At 38.9% G+C, this 24,862-nt stretch overlaps 1 protein-coding gene across 1 annotated transcript; it reads right to left on the bottom strand.

Moving 5' to 3' along the window:
- Positions 1 to 348: 348 nt before the first annotated feature.
- LOC111891013 (probable WRKY transcription factor 31) lies at positions 349 to 2,617 on the bottom strand. Its single transcript, XM_023887101.3, has 4 exons — positions 2,328 to 2,617; positions 2,140 to 2,229; positions 1,374 to 1,835; positions 349 to 1,273 (listed from the first exon to the last, which is right to left on the bottom strand). Exons 1-4 carry the CDS (start codon positions 2,559 to 2,561, stop codon positions 530 to 532), a joined length of 1,530 nt encoding a protein of 509 aa, XP_023742869.1. The 5' UTR covers positions 2,562 to 2,617; the 3' UTR covers positions 349 to 529.
- Between the last annotated feature and the right edge of the window lie 22,245 nt (positions 2,618 to 24,862).

Genomic DNA, 24,862 nt, shown 5'->3' with positions numbered 1-24,862 from the left:
CTAATTAATTAATTTTATTAAATATGAAATTTATCATTTAACGGATAGTCGTTAATAAAAAAATAGTCGTTAATAAAAAAAATAGAAACATAACATGAATAAAAAATAAAAAAAAAAGTAAAAATTAGAAAAATATTTCATTTCTTTTGTAGAAAACAAAACAAATTTGAATTGATGAGGAAGAAACTCCATCATAATGACATATTTAGAAAATAATATAATAATTTTTTGTTGAAGTCGGCTTCGTATAGAATTAAAGTATCATTGAAGAAGTTACCTAGCTACGACAAACCCTCTCTCTCAATTTCAAACCAAAAGATCAAATTCAAATTCAAATTCAAAAAAGTCTACTACTCTACTTATTAAGTAATTAATAATATATATATTCGTGTCAAATAAACAAAGATATAAATGTATAATATTACATATGTATACTTGCTTCGAGGAAATGATAATTCACATTTAAGTACCCGTACAAATGAAAAAATGGTGAATAAAGGAAAAAAAAAAATAATTTCAAAAAACAGCTTCACCCCATCTCACGGTTGTTGTTTTCCTCGTTTTTGGGACTGATGGTGCTACCATTACCGCCCATAATCGATGTGATCGCAGCAGCTAAGGCTGCAGTGAAATTTGGATCAGCGGTGATGGCAGCCGTAGCAGCACTAAGTGAATGCCCAAATGATGCATGCGGCTGAGATTGGTGGTGTTGCGGTGGTGCAGTTTGCTGATACTGTAACACTTGATTGGACAATTCGTTGTTAGATAAATGGAGACCAGAAAATCTTGATTGGTTGTATACCATGGCACCACTACCACCTTGGTGAAACGCTTGTAATGGCATTGCAAATTGTGATGCTGCAGGGTTATTATAACCCTCAAATATTGGAGTTGAATTTGGAGGGTGAGTAAGGTCTAATGTAATCGTAGGAAATGGGGCTGAGGCAGATATTGTGGCGATATTGGGTGGTCGAATTGCCTGAGCCAAAAGGTTAGAGTTCATGAAACCATCCACACTCGAGGTTGAACCAGAGAGCAACATGGTGGCTGCAGCTGATGTAGTTGACGCCATTGCTACTGCTGCTGGCGGCAGTGGGTGGTTGTGAGTCCCTTCGTAGGTGGTTACTAAAATTGTCTGATCATCAGCCCATCTTTGAACTTGTTTCCGAACCGGGCACCCCACTGCCATCGTGCAACGGTAGTATGCTCGTGGACATGGGTTCCCTTTTGCCATTTTTTGCCCATACTTTCGCCATTGACATCCGTCAGAAATCTGCATATATGCACCCCATTATATCTTAACATAATTAGATCACTACAAATGAACAAAAACTGTTGTATATTCTTTGAATAAGTTCAATCTAATTATTTACCATTGGTGCTTCTGAACGTGCCCTAACTGAAACACGAACTTTACGCATTGTTGGGTCATTTGTATGTTCAATGTTTTCGGGGACAACCAATTTGGGAACTTTGTTAGATGTCCATACGTCTGAATCTGGGGTATCTTCGCGAGCGATAGTCTTGGTGTCTCTATCAATTGTCTTTTCTTCTGATGAAGAATCACGAGATATCAAATGATCATGAGTACTTTGTCGTAATTCCATGAACTGTCTTGGCACTGCTACTGAAACTTGATCATGAGAAAGATGATCATTGGCATTCTGATCTAGATTTTGAATGTTTTCATTTCTCATTTCTTGTTCTTGTTGATGCATTAGAGTCACAAAATGCGTTTGTAAGGCGTTGTAATTGTTGCTAACTTGTAAGCACATCTCTCTTAGTCTTTGGTTCTCGATGTTCATTCTTTCTAACTCATTTTGTATATCTTTCAACTGAAAATCAACATAAAAACAAAAGTAATTTAGATCAGATTAAAAAATTTGATGGCGTTAAATAGTACGAAGTAAGAATTGTTAATTTCGGCATTTTTAGAACCTTAAAATCATTTGCCTTATAGAATATTACTTGTTAGGTGTATAATATACAAAATATATATTTTGCAAAAATCTTTGATAAAATATTATATTGCAACAGATCAAGATATTTATATCCCAGATTTCAAATATATTAAAACAAGATTGTGCTATAATAATGTTACAAATTACTATTTCTTTCTAATAAATTTGATGAACACACCTTATCAATAGTTTGGTCTTCGCCAGTGGTTGAAATGTCATCGCCCATCTTTGATCGATTACTTACCATCGTAACAAGATTCAAACCGGTCTATCAATGAGAAGGATTAAGAATAATAAGCAAAAATTAAATAATAATAAAAATTAAATGATACAAATTAAAAAGCAATTTACATTTTAATTACTTACATTTAGATCAAGATCATTCCCAAGAAAATTCTCCTTCTTCACAACAACCCTATTATGACTGTGGTTTCTTGTAGAAAATAGATCCATCTCACTCAAAACGTTCCGACGATTATCTTGGCCTTCAGCCACAACATCAGCAGCAGCGCCGCCTGGAACCATCGAGAACGGGTTCCACCTTGAAGTCTTGTTGAATAACACCAAAGGTTCAGAAGTATCCAAAGTAAAATTGCCCATGAATAAAGAAAGGGAGATGAGTTCGATTCAAAGAGTCTTTTAATGGTGGAAACAGGAAGGGTATATATAAAGAACAAGGAGAGTCGTTGAAGACCAAATGTTTGACTTTTTCTGTGCTTTTGATACGTGTGTGAATTGTGAAATGTAAAGTGTGGGTTGTGAGAATTAGGGTTTGACTAAAAAAGCGTCAGCTCGTGCGTCAGATTTTTTCCACGTGCCGTGTGGGTCCCAGATAGAAGTTTCGTCTACAGCTTCTTATGTACGACTAGGTTTGACTCTATCCAAATCTGTTTCTTATTCAGATTTAGAACTGGTTTAAATATTATTTTTTCCGAAAACCCAAATACATGTATCCAAATTTCTTTTTTATTCTGATTTAATACTGCTTTAATTTGATTAGAACACTGAATTTATGTCGAACTACGCAAAAACATGTTGCCTACACAATTCTTATTCTCTAATATTACCTTTTGCATAAAATCATCTTAAATCAGTGATATAATTTTGTATAGGTTGATTAATATTTAATAACCATGTGTTCAACATGAATCTGAAGGGTTCAAAATGTTTTTACCTAGTTTTATGTATATTGTTAGGTAGTGTCGTATCGATAGGCCACATTTATTTTCTATTGTTTATAAGCATATCTACAATCTTTGTACACTACACCGAAGAAAATAGATAAAATGTCCAAGAGTTCTTCCTTTGTATGTTAGCAAGAGCCCTATAATTTTTTCCCCTAAATTCCTTGATCCGTTTCTCCTTTATGGCCGCTTTCAGGTGCTTCTCTTTTGGCCCATGCCAATTCATAACCGCCATTAATCTTCAGATACCATTGATCAACATTAAGCATGATCGAGATAATTATTCACTATGGTGATCTACAGTCATCTCAGCACTTGAAACCTTTGATTTGGAATCAATCCTTCATCTTCATAAATTCCTTGATCCGTTTCTCCTTTATGGCCACGTCAGGTGCTTCTTTTTTGGCCCACGCCAATTCCACAACCGCCATTAATCTTCAGATACCATCAATCAACATTAAGCTCGATCGAGATAATTATTCACTATGGTGATCTACAATCATCTCAGCACTCGAAACCTTTGATTTGGAATCCTTCATCTTCAATTCCATTCCACCTGCGACAACATATGTCTCTAGCAACTCTCAAGAAGACATCGCCTCTGTCCCCAAACTTAATCCAGACTATGCTATCTAGAAGAAAAAGGATCGATTTGTTCTTTTATCGATGAAATCGGCCCTATCTGAACGGGCTCTCTCCATTGTTGTTCAGGCCCGCACCTCATACACTACCTGGACATCTCTTGAGAAAAAAATTTCAATCCCAAACCAAGGTCTGCCATATGACGATGAAGGTCTAATTCTAAACACCTTCCAAGGGTTCTCTCTGGATGCTTGATTATATTGAACGCAAGAGGTTTATTGTGGATTCTCTTGTAGAGAATCTGAATCCAATTCCAGAGGAAGATTTAATTGGCTATATTCTTACTAGACTCGATTCCTCTTATGCCACCTTTATCATAGCCTTCATGATGAAGTCCGATGGGGTCTTCGTTGACGATCTTTTAGGTTTTCCTCAGAAAGAAGAAGTTATAATAGAACATGAGCACAATCGCCATGTTCTGATTCTCACTCCACCCATCACTCCTACCTTCCCCATCTTTGGGTCTATAGAATTTATGGCTCAACGCTTATATCGTAGGTCGACTCCATCTTCCAACAACTTAAATGTTGCCTCTCCAAATTGCAAGCATGACAATTGTCGTCGTCGACCCATGTGCTAGTTGTGTAATCGTCCAGGGCATGAAGCCATAGACTGTTACCAACGCAATAACCAAACCAACTATCCGTCCATATGCCTCAATTCACGTTCTTCCTCTCGACATGCTAATCTTGCTCAAACTGCTACTTCATCCACAATAATGGACCCCCTGGTATGTTGACACCGAGCAACCGACCATGTCACTTTCGACATTCGCAAAATCAACCTTGTTGAAGACTACATTGGTCTAGACAAGTTGAAGATTGGAAATGGTAATCACTTGTCTATTTCTCATGTTAGTTTCAGTTATTCGCATCATATTTTCTTGCCATTTATTTTAGTTGTCCCTAACTTAACGAAATATCTTCTTAGTGTGTCCGAATTAACAGTAAAGAATGATGGATATCTTGAGTTTTGGCGTAACCATTGTTTTGTTAAGAAATTACAGGGTAAAACACCACTCTAGGGGGACGTTAATCATGGTCTCTATCGGGTCCCCAACATCTTCAATAAGCATTTTACACCCGGGGTTCTTTCGGGTGTACGTACCTGTTGGATTAGTGTCTAAGTCGATAACTATATTTGGTATGTACTTAATCTAGTTGTACCAGGGTCCTTTTGGGTTGCCTTCACCGGAGCAACTTGACTGGATGATTAGTGGAGAAAGAGGATATTATGGTTTATTAATATATTATATGAATAATATATTAAAAGAAAAATCATATTAATTAATTAATACTGGTCAGGAATTAATTAAGAAATTAATTTTGTGATCAAAATATATTGATTAAACTTAGGAGACTGGAATTGGAATTATAAGATAATTGGATTTAGGGCTGTGGATCATATGGATAAAAGGGGTGGACGAAATTAGGGTGGAAGCCCACTGAGAAATCGTCCAATGCCTTATTCAAGAAGGTTAATGAAACATCCCAAAAATCATGACCAAAAAATTATTTTTAAAACATTAATAAAACCATAAGTATTAAGTCATTTCAACCATCACTAAAGGATTATATAACACAACAGAGTATCATTTCAAAACACTTGTTCATTTTATCAAAGTAAACATCCCAGGCTAAAACTCGTTTGGTGTGTGTGTCATGCGATCACCCTGAGCTCTTCCATCTGCTACCGGAAGTACCTGAAACCAAAACTGAAAACCGTAAGCATGAAGCTTACTGAGTTCCCCAACCTACCACATACCATATACGCATAACCATGAACACATAACCATGTACTGGGCCCCCGCCCACTACATCGGACCTTGCCCGACATCAGGCCCCGCCTGGCATCAGGTCCCAGTTGGCATCGAGCCCGGCTCGGTATACAGATTTGTCTCTCTTAGGCCCCGCCTGCCTTCAGGCCTCGCCCGCTACATACATACAATCAAATAGCATACTAATAAATAAACACTCTCTAACTGTTCCCTGATCTAAGGCCTCACCTAACTAAGGCCTCGCCCCTATCCTGCTACTTAAGTTGTGGAACCCCGTCCATACTCTTGATAATAGTGAGATACGGGCCCCCGCCCACAGTCACTCCTTCCTATCACGGGCGTTGCCCCTACTCTCCTAATGTTAAGATATGGAACCCCATCCATACTCAGCTAGTGATGAGAAACGAGACCTCGCCCACACTCACCTCCTTACCAGGCACATACAAATATCACAGAGACAACAGGTATACTCTAACATACAACATAAGAATCTTCCTCGGGATTGCCTCGGCATCGGACCCCCGGCCCGGAGACATACCATCATCTAACATACTACGGGCTTATCCCGACATTGGACCCCCGGTCCTAAACCTATCATACCTACTCATGCATAAATCACAAAGACCTTTATCATTCTAACCTTCCTCGGGTCTCGCCCAACATCAGGTCGAAACCTAGAACATAAAAAATAAGTGCCTAGGGCTAACCGCCGGGTCTTCCTACTATACATAAACATAAACATAATGGACTGGAATTGGTGCCTTAGACCCATACAAACAATAAGGAGACTAAACTTGCACTGCTGAAGGCTAGCTGAACACTTCTGACTGTTATCAAGTGACCCTTGAACTGTTGATCCTTCGGCTCCCCGAACTATTAATACCGAAAATAACACTTAGACCACAATACCCTCAAAAGCCAAACTAGGTCAAGCTTGATCAAAGTCAACGCGCCTAGTTAACTTCAACTCGCCGAGTTGACTCGTCAACTCATCGTGTCCCATAATTCACAGGTTACTTTTGGACTTCGGTCTTACTCGTCGAGTACGCCTTCAACACTTTGGGACCCTTCTTCATCTGACTCGTCGAGTTCTCCTTTGAACTCGTCGAGTCCACGTTCATAAATTAGGGATATTACCTTGGACTCACCAAGTTCCTCCTTGAACTCGTCGAGTACGATGATCTTCAGGTCCACTATGAACCCAGACTGACTGAGTCCCTTACTAACCTAACTCATACCTGCTAGCAGAAGGGTTTTGGGCAAGGAAACAGTCTGACTCGCCGAGTCCCTCTATATCCAAAACTATTCAATCGATTCCTGAGGGTCTTAAAGCATCCAAAACATAGATCTGGACCCAACCACTTCATAACCATGCAAAGCTACCGCCTTTTTCCTCCACTCATGTTCTTTTGAGCTAAAAAGGCCAAAGGAACACTTCTTATGTTTGCATGGGGATTCCTATGGCATAAATCTTGCACCTTTATGTCATATTAGCCCTTAATGGTGCTAGATCTGAAAACATAAGCCCTTGGGACGTCCATTCCTCTCATGGTAGGGTTCTTGGACCAAAAACCCCCAAAAGTGACAAATAAGAGATCTAAGTGCATAATGATCAAGGTTGAAGCTTTCTTACCAGAAAATGGAGAAGGATGCAAGAGTTCTCTAGAACTACAAGTCTCTTCTTGTATCCCCAAGGATTCACCTTCTTCTTCAAGTTCCAAAACACTCAAGAATGCTCACAAATGGCTCAAAAGCTCATGGAAGGCACTAGGGTTTCGTTCTGGTCTTGAGAGAGCATTAAGGAGGCTGATGGAGTGTTATAATGTTCTTTAAATAGGTTACAAGGCCCGTATTTAGGGTTTCCCAAACCCTGACCAACTCGCCGAGTTAGTCCCTGACTCGTCGAGTAGGTCACTTAACCCGCGACCCAAAACACGCTCCTACTCGTTAAGTCGTCCCATCAACTCGATGAGTCACTTCCAAATTTTGAGGTTAACCCTTGTTCCCTACGCTGTCATTGGCCTTCCCAAGGCGGCTTGCCATAAGTAACAACTTTTTCTAACTCTTTCAAGGAAATATCCTCTAATGAAGCTGCAATCCCAGCCACTTGGAGTGTCGGTCATCACACCCTTACCCACTGAATGATTCGCATACAATGCTCCAATACTAAAAGCTCCACCCGACATGTGATTTAGATAATCCTTCGAGTAGAAGATCCCTCTCTGCAACAGTTAAGACTCAGACAAGAGCTGCATCATAGAGTCATCTCATTTACTCTGAGAACGCACAAAATCCTTTATCATTACTCATGTCTGAAGTCCTGCTGACTCTTATCCACCTTCCGGATGAACCGAGACCACTTTGGTCCCAACTGACCTACCATTACTCGAAATACCGGTCCCCCATCGGTTACCGAACGTAAGAACAATCCCTCAGTCGCTCTCAATGACTTCTAAAGGTACTACGACTACCGGAACTGCTCTACCAACCTAGCCATTCTGGCTCTAGAAGATATGGGATCCTTGATCCCCTACCTAAACCCTAAGGGCTCTACCAGGTCCCACCTGCTAAGTACACGGGCCTCGCCCACGGGTCTCACCCAACTATACTTCAGAGCGGCCTCTCCTAAAGGTCTTACCTATCTAGGGCTACGCAAGCCCACTCCTCCTCTAATATTAACTTGCTATTCTTTCCTGATTCTTATCATGCTAATTCAGAGATATGGGCCCCTACCCACACTCCACGAACTAGGAGATACGGGCCCTCACCCGCACTCCGTTAACTAGGAGATACGGGCCCTCGCCCATACTCCGCTAAGTAGGCTACTACTGAATGCTACGGCCTACCCACAATCTCATAACACCTGCCTTACTAACTCGCTACTGGGGAATGTTGCGACTATCCTGCAGTCTTATATCCTGACTAAACTCGCGCATTGCCGGAAGATCTCCGACCTGGTTTCCCAACCCCTTCTTGCACTTACTTCTGTCATGGGCCACTCAGGTGGCTCTCCCCCACTTCGATTCATCTAGCTCCTCACATCTCACAGCTTGGGAGAGTTCCCAATTCTCCCTATCATCTTCTGGCCACCCTGTGGTCCACCCACAATTACCATAGCTGGTGATCTAACCGACCAATGCTCCGACGATGCCTTCCCTGAAAACTAGCGAGACACTCCCGAGTCCCTCTCATGCATGCTATAGTTACTGCATCCTAAGTAACCTGCTCTAAGAAGGGAACGACGTCTAACTACCATTCTAAAATCCAGGGTATGCAGATGGCATATAACTCAATCACAAGCAGGCCTCAAAATTTTCAGAAATTCCTTTACCAATACCGATGCAGAACCATAATAAAAAAATCATAACGTAAGATGAAAAAGAAATGAAAGACACGTACCTGACACATCGGGGGCTACTCGCTCCTCCTCTGAAACCAACTGGTACGCCCCGCTCCTCGTCGCAGGCGCCTCTTCCTGACCCTAACGGCTATCGGTGATCCTCAAAGTCGTAGGAGCAGGTGCCATCACCTGTCCTGCTAAAAGCAAACTCGGGCACTGGGCCTTCTTCTGGCCCTTCCGACTGTAGTGGAAACAAATCAAGTCTGAACCCTGGGTGGTGGTAGCAGTACAATCCCTGCTAAAATGACCAAGCCGGTCGCACTTGAAGCAACCCGGATCACCACTGTTGTTACTACTACAGGCACCCTCGTGCGTCCTGCCACACTTGCCACAGCGACTCCGATCCTGAGGACCTCTCAATCTAGAGTCTAATGTCTTGGGCCTTTTGCCCGAACCCATAGATATTTGAACCTCTACTAGCTTCCTCTTCTTTTCTGTCTCAAGATCAATCTCTCTTTCTCTGCCCCGAGCGATCATATCTTCCAGCTGGACCGACTCATGGACTGACTGATATCGCTCCTCAACATCTCATGGTACCGAGCCTTCTTCATTTCTTTGTCCGCCACATACTATTGAACAAGAAGATTCCTTTCCCTGAACTTGGCTGTGATTTCCGCCACTGTCTCTGTAGTCTGTCGCGGATCCAGGAACTCTCGGGCTAACTGTTGCACCTCAATCACCGGTGCAAACTCGGCCTTGAACCTAACCAAGAAATCGCTCCATGTCATCACGTCCAATGCGACATCATCCCCAATAGCATGACCAACCTCCTCCTACCAATCTTGCGCTCTATCATTCAGGAAACAGGAGGCGAGTCGAACCTTGTCCCCCTCGGGACACCGGCTAGAACAAAAAGTGTTGGCGACATCAACCAACCATCTGCTGCTAGCAATGGGGTCTCTAGCCCCATGGTAATCTGGAGCTCCACAAGCTCTGAACTCTCGAAATGTTAATGCACACACTCTCATCATGGCCATCATCTTAGTGCGAAAAGCTCCCAGCGTCTCATCTAAAATCTCTAGTATGCCCTCCTTGACCGTGCCAAAGATCACATGAATCTGTTCTAGAATACTGCATGCAATCTCAGCTGATACAAACTCCCTAATGCACTCCTCGATATGTTCAGGTCCTGAACCCGAGCTTGATCCCTCGCTAGCGCCTGAACCGCCTACTGGTCTCTCCCGCAACGTTACCATGTTGAAAACATATCATAACAACCATCAGAATACACATTACTACCGAGGGATCACACACACACGCACTACAAGATCCCTGGTTTTATCTCGGCCCTTCTTGAATCAAGTACAGATCCTCTGCTTTCAGTAGTATGGGCCACTACTACCTTCCACATCTATTCGTACTTTTCTTAAGAATTGCTTCGACTACACCAAGTCCCTTTCACTACTACTAACACCGCTCTCAGCACTACTCTCATCCTAGGTTTGCCCTAGGTTATCCTCTATCTTATTCCGTCCTCAGCTACTGAATAACTTCCTAATAATGTCAACTAGCTACCTCATGAATATAGCCACATACAACAGAGATCAGATAAGCCTTTGAGTAAAAGACTCATCCCTAAAACAGTTGGACTCAGACAAGAGCTGCGCAATAGGGTCAAATCTTGTCACTCTGAGATTATCCAGCCTGTGCCACATGTGGCTTAACATATTCACTTAATAGCTAGCTTGCATTACTAAAAGTCCCATAAGCACAAAGCAAGCAGCATTCATACAATAGTGGAAACCTAACCACATAATCCAATCAAACTGTTCTATCCCCTAATCACGAATCTGTACTAGCATGCAACTTATAAAGCTCATACACATATAACAGGCACATAAGGCATCCTCTTAGATCCTTAGTCCTAATCTAGCATGCAGATCTTATAATCATATCATAACATAAACTTGTATGGGTAATTTGGGAGAACTTACTTGAGCTTGGCTGATTGCATGCACCACACCCTTTTCTGTTTTCAAAGTTCTTTTCTTTTCTAAAAGTTCTTTTCCTTTTTCCCTAACTCTTTTAAAAAAATGATTCTCTTTTGAAAATTCTCATACCAAGTCCTCAGTTTGATTCCAGACACACCCAAGAGTGTACCCGAATCCTTCAAACCAAGGCTCTGATACCAACTTGAAACATCCCAAAAATCATGACAAAAAAATTCTTTTTATAACATTAATAAAACCATAAGTATTAAGTCATTTCAACCATCACTAAAGGATTATATAACACAATAGAGTATCCTTTCAAAAAACTTGTTCGTTTTATCAGACTAAACATCCCAGGCTAAAACTCCTTTGGTGTGTGTGCCATGCGATCACCCCGAGCTCTTCTCTGCGCTATCGGAAGTACTTGAAACCAAAACTGAAAACTGTAAGCACGAAGCTTAGTGAGTTTCCCAACCTACCACATACCATATACACATAACCATGAACACATAACCATGTAATGGGCCCCGCCTGCTGCATCGGGCCCCGCCTGGCATCAGGTCCTACCTGGCATCGAGCCCCGCTCGGTATCCATATATGTCTCTCTTAGGCCCCGCCTGCCTCCGGGCCTCGCCCGCTACAAACATACATACAATCAAATAGCATACTAATAAATAAACACTCTCTAACTGTTCCTTGATCTAAGGCCTCACCTAACTAGGGCCTCGCCCCTATTCTGCTATTGAAGTTGTGGAACCCCGTCCATACTCTTGATAATAGTGAGATACGGGCCCCCGCCCACAGTCACGCCTTCCTATCGCGGGCCTCGCCCCTACTCTCCTAATGTTAAGATATGGAACCCCATCCATACTCAGCTAGTGATGAGAAACGCGACCTCGCCCACACTCACCTCCCTACCAGGCACATACAAATATCACAAAGACAACATGTGTAATCTAACATACAACATAATAATCTTCCTCGGGATTGCCTCGGCATCGGACCCCCGGACTAGAGACATACTATCATCTGACATACTACGGGCTTATCCCGACAGTGGATCCATGGTCCTAAACCTATCATACCTACTCATGCAAGAATCACAAAGACCTCTAGCATTCAAACCTTCCTCGGGCCTTGCCTGTTGGATTAGTGTCTAAGTCCATAACTATTTTGGTATCTACTTGACCCGATTATGAGCATGATCCTTTTGGGTTGCCTTCACCATAGCAATATGTAGGATGAATTAAGGAGAGAAAGGTTTAATTATGATTTATTAATATATTATGAGAATAATATATTCAAGGAGAAATCATATTGTTTAATTAATATTAGTCAAGAATTAATTTTGTGGCTAAAAGAGATTAATTAAACTTAAGAGACTGGAATTGTAATTATAAGATAATTGCAAGAGTGGGCTAATGGAATCCATAGAGTGGAGTGGACAAAATTTATGGAGAAGCCCATAAGATTTTGTCCATGACTCTAAAGAAAGGGATCCATGAGCTGCTTAGGGCCTAAGCAGTCAGATTAGGGTTTCCTAATTGGAAACCCTAATAGCCTACATGTATATAAAGGACCCTTAAGCCCCAAAAACGTGGACAAGTCTTCCTCTAGGGTTTCTAGACTTTTTGGGCAGCCTCCTCTCTTCTCCTCTTCATCCAAGTTGTTTAGTAGTGTTTGTGACTCCATTAGAGGTGCAGCACGTGAGGCACTAAGCTTTCTGAAGCCAATCAAAGCAAGGAATTGATTGTTATTGCAATATAACAATCAAAGGTAATTACTAAACCCTTATTTCAGTTCTTATTAGATAGATCTAGGGTTTATAGCTTTGAATATTAAATTGCATGTTCATTAGACAAACTAGATCCAAAACCTATTAGGGTTTGCATGTACACCATAGAAATGATGTTTTGCTTAAAACTCATCAGTGGTATCAGAGCCTAGGGCTGTTTGCTAGTGAATTTGATGCTTAATTGATCGAAATTTGATTGAAAATCGAAATTTTTTGGCTTCTACATGCCTGAATCGCCGAGTCACTTGGTGAACTCGCCGAGTCGTCTGTACTCGACGAGTCCGCGGGTCTGGCAAGCTGTTTTTGCGATTTTCTTGTTGTTTTGGCTTGGGATACTTACCATAAACATTTTTTATTCATAAAATCCGATTTTATTGATTTTGGGTGAATATCCTTACCAAAATAGAAGATAATTGTCAAAATTTAGATAATCTTTTGTTTTATTAGATAAATATTGATTATTTGTAATTTAGATTTGAATTATCTTGTGAAAAAGTTTCAAATTGCACCATTTAGGTTTTATAGTTTAAATTTGAACTTCAAAGTTTTGTTTTTGAAATTTAAATAAGTTAAACCCTAATGTTTTGAAAAGTTTCAAAACTTGCCCTCAAGTTTTGGAATTAAAATTTTTTGATTAAAAGTTTAATTTTGAAATATTTAAATTCTAAACCCTAATGTTTTGAAATGTTTCAAAACTTGCCCTCAAGTTTTGGAATTTAAAAGTTGATTAAAAGTTTAATTTTGAAATGTTAAATTCTAAAACCCTAGTAAGTTGAAAAGTTCAAATCACACCCTTATGGTTTTATTAATTAATTAAAGTGTATAATTAAAAGTGATTTAATAAATCCATAAAGTTTTGGTTTACATTTAATTAAATTAAAGGTATAATTTACTAAGTTAAACCACCTAGTATTTTAAAAGTGTAAAATACACCCTATACTATATATAACATTAAAAGTCTAATATTATATATATGTATGAGTAAACAGTCAGTCTTACCGTTACTAGGCCTCATTCACGAAGCTGGTCTATAAGGGGTGCTTAAGGAAATTGCCTATAAAATGGCGATTGAATGGGTATCCACTCTTTCCCACCACACTCTTGACTAGTGGAGGGTCGTTAGCCGAATGGGTAGGATAGGACAAAAACCTTCCATTATAAGTATAATGAAGTACAAAGTAACTAAATGTTTATACAAATTCCCAAATCATAGTTACTTTAGGCAAAATGTGAAAGTGTATGCTAACCCATGGAATTACACTTCGTACCCTTGTCAAACATTAGTGGAGCGTGTGTGGTTAACCAGCACACTAATTTGGTGATGACATTGGTGGCGAAGGGTGGCTCAATGTTTATCATAGATCAATGGAGTGTGTGTGGCTAACCGGCACATTGATTAGGTGATAGTAGCATTTGGTGCACCACGTGATTCGTATGGTTATTCACGGCTTGTTTGTGATCCTCGGCATCCCAGTCACAAATAGTAGAGCATAATCGAGATTAAACATGCCATTGAAAAGTTCAATGGATCTCAAAAGATCTAGGAGATTCAATTCATTTAAAACTTAAACTTCCTTTTCGTTTTTCATGGTGGAAATTGGTAAATCGTCATTTACCTACCTTCAAATATTTTGCGACTAGATTACGGCATCCCTCTTCTAGGCTGTAGAATATTGTGTTGGATCCTAGCCTTAATAACTCATTTGGGTGTTTTATTAAGGACTCAATCAACTTAACTTGAATTTTCACCCGTATTGTAGATGTCTGAATCTTACAATGGTCTTCCCAAATCCTTTGCAACAAGCTTTCCAAATGAAGATGACGTTCCGAGATACGATCAAGGAAATGAGAGTCATGCTTCACTTCCTCCACCTCCTCAAATTGTTCTCCCTGACCCAAAATTTCGAAGGCTTGAAAAGTTCAAGCTCACTCAAGCCCTTTTGGCAAGTAAACACGAAGATGGGAAACCTGTGTGTGCACACGTCTTAGAGATGAAGTCACACATTGATAGGTTAAGCATGTTGGGTGTCGAGATTTCAAGTGAGTTGGCTATTGACTGGGTTCTACAGTCACTTCCGGAATCATGTAGTGAGTTCGTTAGAGAGTACTATATGATGGATCACGACGTGACCCTCATTGATCTCACCTATTTGCTCATAGCTGCTGAATCAGCAATGATTTGGCGTGCTGGTCAAGCAAATTTGTCTGGTAAATCAAACTCCCAAACTTCAATGGACACTGGCAACATTGGAAGTCCATAAAGAACTAAGTCTATGATTGTCCGGTGTGCTGTGCCAAAGGATTCCATTTGCTTTTATTGCCAAGAGAAGGGGCATTGGAGACGAAGCTGTCCTAACTACCTGATAGATCTAAGAGATGAGAGAGTCAAGACGTATGGCTCTGCTTCAGGTAAAATCCATTAATTAACTCTTGTAAGTTCCTATTCTAGATTCTTAATACATGATGTGATAAGATTACATTTTGATGTTTTATAGGATCGAAGAAAATAGAGGAAGCTTAAGGGAAGAAGTGAGCTGAATCTAATCGTAAAGAAAGTGCATTTCGATCGCATTTTTTGAAGATTGGATTTTTAAGCTACTACTTGGAGTTAGAATAGATTGTTAAGAAATATGTAATAACATAGTTTTTCAATTGAATTACATTGTAAGGACAAATTTTTCCGCAATAAAATGAATTTTGATTTTATCTTATTTATTTATCCTTGCAGTGGCATGTATGAAAAAATGATGTTTGAAGGTTTCTATTATTAGCAATAATGGATTTGATTCTTTATTATGTTATTTGTGGAGATGTCAAGAATTCACCAAATAGGGAGAGTTTCTCATCGCCCAAGTTTCAATTGGAGGGAAACTTTGAATCATACAACTTGGTTGCGTGATGAATGAAAACTTTCATATTTGGAAATTAGACTAATTCTTTGACAAAGTGTCAAGTGAAGGACTAGTAGATCGAGTACACTAGGTTGTGCGTTGATCAAGTCCACCACAAAGAGAGATAAGATATTCGTCATGATTTTCTAAAAGTTTAGTAAATATGATTATACTTATAAGATTAAGTGTAATTCTGAGTTGATTGAAAGAGTTTCAATGAATAACAGAACGAATAAAGAAGAATCAAGTAGGCAGAAAGATAAAAGTTTCTCTATTCTAAGAAGAAGGGAGAGTACCTTTTATTGTGTTTTATGATAAGTCTTAATGATTTAGAACCATATCTCAATTGATTCTCTAAGTGACTCTTAGTACATTTGTATGTCTAAGAAGAGGAATCGAGAATAGTAGAAATGGTTAAATCAAGAAGTCAATCATATTTCGTTCCAATATCGAATCTTAGAGTCGTACTCCAAGATTGTGAATTGAGTGACAAGTCTTAAGTAGGTTTATAACACTCATCAAATGTGGAATTTGGAAAAGGTTTTCTTATTCTTGCACATTTAAAATTGGTAAGTTGTGATGTCTTGGATAAGACAAAGACCAACTAGACCAATTTGTGAAGTGTTTTGTCTTGATAAGAACTACACTAACTCTTGAATATTTGTTTGTCAAGAAATGTTTCTTGACAGGAGAACCTTATATGACAAGGAGTCAGTGGGAGTTTCCTCTTGGAAAAGTTACAAGAACAGATCAAGAATAAACCTTATCGATCATCACTAGCACACGACTTAAGGTTAACAACCTATCGTGTTGACATTATTTTGTTTATGTGCCATTCCAATTAAGTTAATTATGCATGTGAGTTCTATGAGTTCTCATTTGAATGTATAAAGACAAAGTACCTTGATCAATGGAAAGTACATTGATATGTAAGGAGAAGTTGCTAAACTATTTGGAAGACATGGTGGGCACTCGTGTCACCACAAGGCAAGAAATGAAGATTAAGAAAGTTCAGTCCATATGAGTTTGGATTTGTCGCCAACTTTGGTTTTGGCATATTTACATGGATAGGAACTCATACACCATAAAATCTAAGTTTCATAATATTCCCTCCTTCATGAAAATGACTGTGAGGAAATGCTTTCACTAAGAGAGATTTTAAGAAGATAGCAATTGTGAAAATTGTGTTCTCAAATTCGATTATGGTTATGGTATCCCTTTCCATAGTTCGAATTGTGAGATTTGGCAATTAGTTTGAACATTTGGAACTTAGTAACATAAGTTCTGAATTGTTTAAACACACATATGAGCTATCTAAGGCAAAGGTGAATAAGTTTAAGAAGCTTAGATAAAGGCTTATCGAAGCATCTGGTATTAGAAATATGAATTTCAGAAATTCAATAGGGATTGTTTTCTGGAAGGTCATTTGTTTTCTGAATACATGTCAAAGCTAGTGGGAGCATAAGTGTTATGCTTATATGATAATAATCATCATGATAGTGGGAGCATAAGTGTTATGCTTGTATGATTATTATGGCGAGTATTGCAAGTTAGCAATATTAATTATAGAAAAACAAAGATTCAATTTGCAAAGTTGCATGGGTTGAAAAGTTGTTTTGCTATAATTAAGGGAGAGAATATTATACTTCGTTTCAAAATCTAAAGCTTAGATTCATAAATTTTAATAAATTTAGTCAAAGGATACATAGTGTGTTCTTAAATTTCGATTATGTTTACGGCATCCCTCTTCATAGTTCGAATTGTGAGAATGTGACACATAAAATATTATGGCAAAAGATTGATGAAGTATCACATCTTTATGTAAGACATTATGCATCGTTTCCTATATGCTTCGGGTATCGGATCGATTGCAAATGCTATAATATTTGACCATTCTAAAATTTTCCAATTTTCTAGAGCATTAAGAGGGAAAAGGACTAGAATCGGTTTTGACTAAAAAATAATTAAACAACTATCAAAGGACGATCCAAAGTTCGCTGAGGATTGCTCGCTTGTGAGTAGTTAGAAGTATGGTATTGGATGGACCATATCGACTTTATTATGAATAGATAAGATTCTATTAAGAATGAGTTGTCATATGGAAAATATGGAAATGTTTCCATATTGGGAGTTGGATATTGAGAGTCTATGTCTAGATTAGAAAATTTTATGCAAGAAGGATGTTCAAAGGAATGTACTTTGAATGTAAGACTTCATGTCTGTGGATTGGTCTTGTAACAATTTCCGATAGAGTACTTTGTAATTTCATTGACCAAGTCTTGGTGACTTTTGTGCTATGACTTTGCGAAAGGATCGTTGCATAAAATGTTAGAATCTTGCATATACTAATAGTAGCAAAGAACCTTGTGTTCTTACACTAATGGTAAGGATTGGGAATTATGAAATGAGCATCATTGGAAAAGTTTTTCAATTGATCTATTTCATAAAGCATGGACCATAGGAAACAAAGTGTGCATGCTTGGAGCATGGGACAATTATTGTTGTAATTCAAGTAATGAGTTGAATATCAAAAACATTAAATGATAAATAATGAGTAATCAATATGGTGGATAAATAGAAGTGTTTTATTTACTCCCATGAGTTTGCGGCCATATAGGATTAAGTATTATTATTATGTTTCAGTTTGCATGTTTTGACTTCCAGAATAACTGGGTTATTCGAACCTCCACAGTCATTCATACATTGGAAGTAGGTATGAAGGAAGACTGTCATGAAGAGTATGTAGCTTGTCTGAAGAGTTTAGGCATAGCACAAGTTTGCTGCAGAGTTAATGAGTGCTTTAATAAGATTAGAGTATTGGATTAAACCCATGCTCACTTGGATCACTTCATGGATTTATCACAAGTGATTAGTGAGACGATAATATCGTATATTCTTGAAACCAAGACGTGTGAGTTGTTATTTGTTGGTCGGTTGCACATTGATAATAAGTAAACGCACCAGTAACTTGGTGTTATAAAACTTATTGTTGTGTGTGATTCGATTAGTAAATGCAAGCGAGCATTTGAGTTGAGGTTTATCCATTCCTTTTACCCAAAGTGGGATAAAAGCGATATTTGTGGGCCTCTCGATGATTTAGTGATGACACCTAAGCGTTTGACCAAGCCTGGACTAAGTTGATGTGTTCAATTGTAGTCTGTTGTCAATCGTCATAAATCAGAAGTCAGGAAAGAGTATAGAGAGAATGATTGAAATTCATGTCTTATGTCTATACGATATCTTGAGAATGGAGGAATATATGATCCCTTATCTAAAGGACACGCGTATCTGATAAGATCAGAGTTGACAGCGGCATTGAAAGCTACGATTGTTGATCAGGTTCTGAAGTCATACGGAAAATAGTTATTAGACTTATCCAAGTGGGAGACTGTTGGATTAATGTCTAAGTCCATAACTAGTTTGGTATGTACTTGACCCAATTATGAGCATGGTCCTTTTGGGTTGCCTTCACCATAGCAATATGTAGGATGAATTAAGGAGAGAAAGGTTTAATTATGATTTATTAATATATTATGAGAATAATATATTAAAGGAGAAATCATATTGTTTAATTAATATTAGTCAAGAATTAATTAAGAATTAATTTTGTGGCTAAAAGAGATTAATTAAACTTAAGGGACTGGAATTGTAATTATAAGATAATTGAAAGAGTGGGCTAATGGAATCCTTAGAGTGGAGTGGATTAAATTTATGGGGAAGCCCATAAGATTTTGTCCATGACTCTAAAAAAAGGGATCCATGGGCGGCTTAGGGCCTAAGCAGTCAGATTAGGGTTTCCTAGATGGAAACCCTAATAGCCTACATGTATATAAAGGACCCTTAAGCCCCAAAAACGTGTACAAGTCTTCCTCTATGGTTTCTAGACGTTTTGGGCAGCCTCCTCTCTTCTCCTCTTCATCCAAGTTGCTTAGTGGTGTTTGTGACTCCATTAGAGGTGCAGCACTTGAGGCACTAAGCTTTCTGAAGCCAATCAAAGCAAGGAATTGATTGTTATTGCAAAATAACAATCAAAGTTAATTACTAAACCCTTATTTCAGTTCTTATTAGATAGATCTAGGGTTTATAGCTTTAGATATTCAATTGCATGTTCATTAGACAAACTAGATCCAAAAGCTATTAGGGTTTGCATGTACACCATAGGAATGATGTTTTGCTTAAAACCCATCATTGCCGACATCAGGTCGAAACCCGGAACATAAACAATAAGTGCCTAGCGCTAACCCCCGGGTCTTCCTACTATACATAAACATAAACATAATGGGCCGGCATTGGTGCCTTAGACCCATAAAACAGTGAGGAGACTCACCTTGCACTGTTGAAGACTAGCAGAACACTTCTAACTGCTATTAGGCGACTCCTGAACTGCTGATCCTTTGGATCCCCGAATTATTAATACCCAAAATAACACTTAGACCACCATACCCTCAAAAGTCAAACCAGTTCAATCTTGGTCAAAGTCAACGGTCAAACTTAACGCTCCGAGTTGACTTCAACTCGTCGAGTCCCACAATTCACAGGTTACTTCTAGACTTCGATCCTACTTGTCGAGTTCTCCTTGAACGCGTTGAGTATGCCTTCAACACTTTGAGACCATTCTTCATCTGACTCGTCGAGTTCTCCTTTGAAACCGTCGAGTCTACTTTCATAAATTAGGGAGATTGCGTTGGACTCGCCGAGTTCCTCCTTGAACTCGTCGAGTACGATGATCTTCAAGTCCACTATGAACCCAGACTAACTAAGTCCCTCACTAACCCAACTCATACCTGCTAGCAGAAGAGTTTTGGGCAAGGAAACGACCTGACTCACCTAGTCCTATGAGTGACTCGTTAAGTCCCTCTAAATTCAAAACTATTCAGTCGATTTCTGAGGGTCTTAAATCATCAAAAACATAGATCTAGACCCAACCACCTCATAACCATGCAAAGATACCACCTTTTTCCTCCACTCGTGGCCTTTTGAGCTAAAAAGGCCAAAGGAACACTTCTTATGCTTGCATGGGGATTCCTATGGCATAAGGCTTGCACCTTTATGCCATAACAACCCTTAATGGTGCTAGATCTGAAAACATAAGCCTTGGGACGTCCATTCCTCTCGTGCTAGGGTTCTTGGACCAAAAACCCCCAAAAGTGAAAAAGAAGAGATCTAAGTGCATAATGATTAAGGTCGAAGCTTTCTTCCCAAAAAATGGAGAAGGATGCAAGAGGTCTCTAGATCTACTAGTCTCTTCTTGTATCCCCAAGGCTTCGCCTTCTTTTTCAAGCTCCAAAACACTCAAGAATGCTCACAAATGGCTCAAAAGCTCATGGAAGGCACTAGGGTTTTGTTCTGGTCCTGAGAGAGCATTAAGGAGGCTGATGGAGTGTTATAATGTTCTTTAAATAGGGTGCAAAGCCCGTATTTAGGGTTTCCCGAACCCTGACCAACTCGCCGAGTCAGTCCTCTAACTTGTCAAGTAGGTCACTTAACCCGCGACCCAGAACACGCTCCTACTCGTCGAGTTATCCCATTAACTCGACGAGTCACTTCCTGATTTTGAGGTTTTCTTTCCTTTCTAGGTCTTCTAAATTCTAGGTGTTACAGTTACATTGGACTGCTTAAGGCCTAAGCTATCCAATTATGGTTTTGACTGAAAACCTAGCTGCACCACTATATAAGGAACCCCTAAGGCTTCAGAAATCGGCCACTGGAAACCCTAAGAAATCTAAGATCCAATTTTCATCCTCTGATCCTCTGTCTTCAAGATCATCCAACTTGCTTTGGTATTTGTGATCCATTAGAGACATCACATTTGAGGTGTTAGGTTCTCATAAGCTAAGGATCTTCAATCTACACACAAGGTAATCATCTAAACTTGTTTTATTTGATATTTTCGGATTTTGTATGCTAGATCTAAGGTTTGTAAGCTTTGGATAATTTGCATGTACAATAGAGAAACCTAGATCCAATGTTTTAGGGTTTGAATTTTTATCTAGAAAGTTTTGAAAATTTTCAAAACTTCCCCTCAAGTTTTGGAATTTAAATTTTTGATTAAAAAGTTTAATTTTGAAATATTTAAATTCTAAACCCTAGTATTTTACAATGTTTAAAATGCACCCTTATACAATTATAATATTATAAGATTAATAATTATATATATATATATATATATATATATATATATATATATATATATGTATAAGATTAAGCTAGTCTTACCGTTAGTACGTCTCATTCACGAAGCCGGTCTATAAGGGGAGTATAAGGTTGTTGCCTAAAAATGGCAGTTTAATGGGTGTCCACTCTCACCCACCACTTCCTTGATTGGTGGAGGGTCGTTAGCCGAATTCGTATGATAGGGAAACTAATTCCTCATTAAATGTATAATGATTAATAAAGTAACTAAATGTTTTTTTTATAAAATTCCCAATGTTAGTTACTTTAGGAAAAATGTGAAAATGATGTTATTCCATGAAATTACACTTTGTACCTTTGCCAAGACGTTAGTGGAGCGTGTGTGGTTAACCAGCATACTAATTTGGGTCTAGCAAAGGTGGAAAAGGGCGACTTGATGTTTGTCATAGATCAATGGAGCGTGTGTGGCTAACCGGAACATTGATTAGGTGATTGTAACTTTGCGGGCACCAAGTACATTTGCATGGTTATTCACACCTTGTTTGTGATCCTCGGTATCCTAGTCACAAACTTGAAGGGCATATCGAGATTTAAACATGCCATTGAAAAGTTCAATGAATCTCAAAAGATCTAGGAGTTTCAATAAATTTAAAAACTTAATTTTTGGTTTTATTTTTCATGGTGGAAATTAGTGAATCGGCATTCACTTACCTTCAAATTATTTGCGATTTAGATTACGGCATCCCTCTTCTAAATTGTGAATAATGTTGTTGGATCCTAGGTCTAATTTCTCATTCTTATCTAATCAAACATTGTCTCTCTTCTTTTTCAGATGTATGCCTCAAACAACAACAACGCTCTCGAACTCTTCCGGCTCATTCTCACTCATGAATTTGTGTGGGAGGGTGATTTTCGATGGGTCCAATTTCAATGATTGGATCTGTAACATTCGAATGGTTACTCGCTATGAGGACAAGGAGTATGTCCTCGACAAGGAGCTGAAAGAAGTAAATGTCAACACTGCTACTCCTGAGGAGATCGCTGCCTTTGAGGCTCATGAGTGCGATGCTACAAAAGTCCATTGCATCATGCTTGTGACAATGACTGTCGAACTCCAAAAGTCCTACGAGGACTACTACCCCTATGAGATGCATCAGGATTTACTATACAGGTACCACCAAAGTGCCAGGCAGGAGAGGTACGAGATCATCACTTTGATGATCATTACCAATATGAAGGACGGAGAGTCTGTCACAACCCATCTATAGAAAATACAGAGATATGTCAACCGCCTGCTGAAGTTAAATGTTAACTTCGATGAAGAGCTGGCGATTGATATCATTATTCACTCCTTACCTCCTTGTTACAACCAGTTCCGCATGACCTACCACATGAACAAGGAGGATGTCACTTTGAGCAAGCTTCAAGGCCTGCTGAGAGCAACCTCAAGAACAAATCTGTTGCATCAACTCCTACTGCTGCCCCCATCTTGGCTATTGGACAGGGGAAGAGTAAGAAGAGGAATGCTCCTTCCAAGAGTCATCATAAGGGAAATTCCCACGACGGCACCTCCTCTAGTGGAACCAAGGTTGGTTCCGCTGCACCCTCCTCCAACCCGAAGGATGTAGAGTGCTACTACTGCCATGAGAAAGGGCATTGGAAACGAAGCTTCCCAGAGTATCTATAGGACATCAAGGATGGAAAGATAAAGTCATCCTTCAAAGGTACTTATACTATTCAATCTAATAACTCATCACATGCAATTTCTTGGGTTGTTGATACAGGATGTGGTTTTCACATTTTTTCTGATTTGTAGGGCATAATAATAGATAGGGATGTGGAGCATGGGAAGATAAACTTGATCATAGGGAACAAAAGATCATCGCATGTCACCAAGATTGAATTTTACTCATTGGTGCTTAGTAGTGGGATAGGACTAGATTCGAACAATTGTTGTTATTCGCCAGAAATGGCAACAAACATCATTTCTTTTCATGGTTTACATAAACAAGGTTTTAGATTTTCGTTTGATAATGAAAAGGGTTCTATTAACGCTTTCTTTAATGGTTTTTTTCTATTTTGAAGCATTTCCTTGTAAGGGAATATATGAAACTTTGATGTTTGTAGACAACATAGGAAATGATGCGTTGTATATCGATTCTTCCAACGATTTGGATAAAGCATCCTTGTGGCATTGTCATCTTGGACATGTCAACAAGAAACACATAGCCCAAATCCAAAAGGATGGAGTAGTGGAGTCAGGCGGTTGACCTACAGTCCATATTTCACTTTTTTTCTATTTTTTCCATTGTGCTCCTAATTAATATAAGTAGGTGTATCAACCATTTAATCCGTGTGCCTTTTATCAATCAAGAATCATATTTGTCATTCTCTCATTCCATCATTCTCTTTAGTTTATTTTAATGCATTGCACTGAATACTTGAGTATTGTTCTTTATTATTCAAGGCATGGCTAGTTTTATCTAGACTTGACTGGAATTTGTTATTAGCATCCATTGTTGTTGTTCATTCAAGGTTTAAGAGATTAAAACTTGTGCAGAAATATCCTTGTGACATCTCTTGATTTATCATTCGGTATCAGAGCTTGATTGGTTGTCCTTTGAATCTACAACTTCAGATTAGCATTGATTAAGAATACCTTGGTTTCTTAATCATTTTTATATCAGGATAAAATTTCTTCTATATACCACATATGCTCAAAACAACACAACAATGGTTATTCCTAACCAAAATCAATCATTGTATTCAGTTAATATCACCAACAATGTGGGTTGCCCAATAAGATCCCCATTTCTGATTGTCAAAGAATATGACCATTGGAAGATGAGAATGGAAAGATTCTTGAAAATACAGGATAAAGGTGCCAAAATTTACAGATCTGTTACTAAAGGTCCTTATGTTCCTGCTCGTCAAGCTGTTAGAGATGCTTTTGCAAATCTCATGGGGTAAGACGAATTTCGACCTACACCTCCAACGTTGATGGACAAACAAAAGATGCATGTAGATGATGTTGCATTTTCCGAACTTTTCTTTTGTATCCCTCTATCTCTTTTTGAACACATTAAGTTGAGCAAACCTGCTAAGGAGATATGGGATACGCTTAAGGATCTGTTTGACGGTTCAGAAAA

The sequence above is a fragment of the Lactuca sativa genome, chromosome 7 (genome assembly GCF_002870075.4).
Source record: "Lactuca sativa cultivar Salinas chromosome 7, Lsat_Salinas_v11, whole genome shotgun sequence".
Classification (NCBI taxonomy): domain Eukaryota; kingdom Viridiplantae; phylum Streptophyta; class Magnoliopsida; order Asterales; family Asteraceae; genus Lactuca; species Lactuca sativa.
Note: the sequence above shows the minus strand (reverse complement) of the source record. Positions and strands in the feature narration are given on the sequence as shown.

Coding starts and splice junctions, on each gene's coding strand:
- LOC111891013 (XM_023887101.3), bottom strand. CDS start 2,561: ATGGGCAATTTTACTTTGGATACTTCTGAACCTTTGGTGTTATTCAAC. Junction 1,836..2,139: donor AAGACCAAACTATTGATAAG/GTGTGTTCATCA, acceptor GTTGATTTTCAG/TTGAAAGATATACAAAATGA. Junction 1,274..1,373: donor CACGTTCAGAAGCACCAATG/GTAAATAATTAG, acceptor GCATATATGCAG/ATTTCTGACGGATGTCAATG.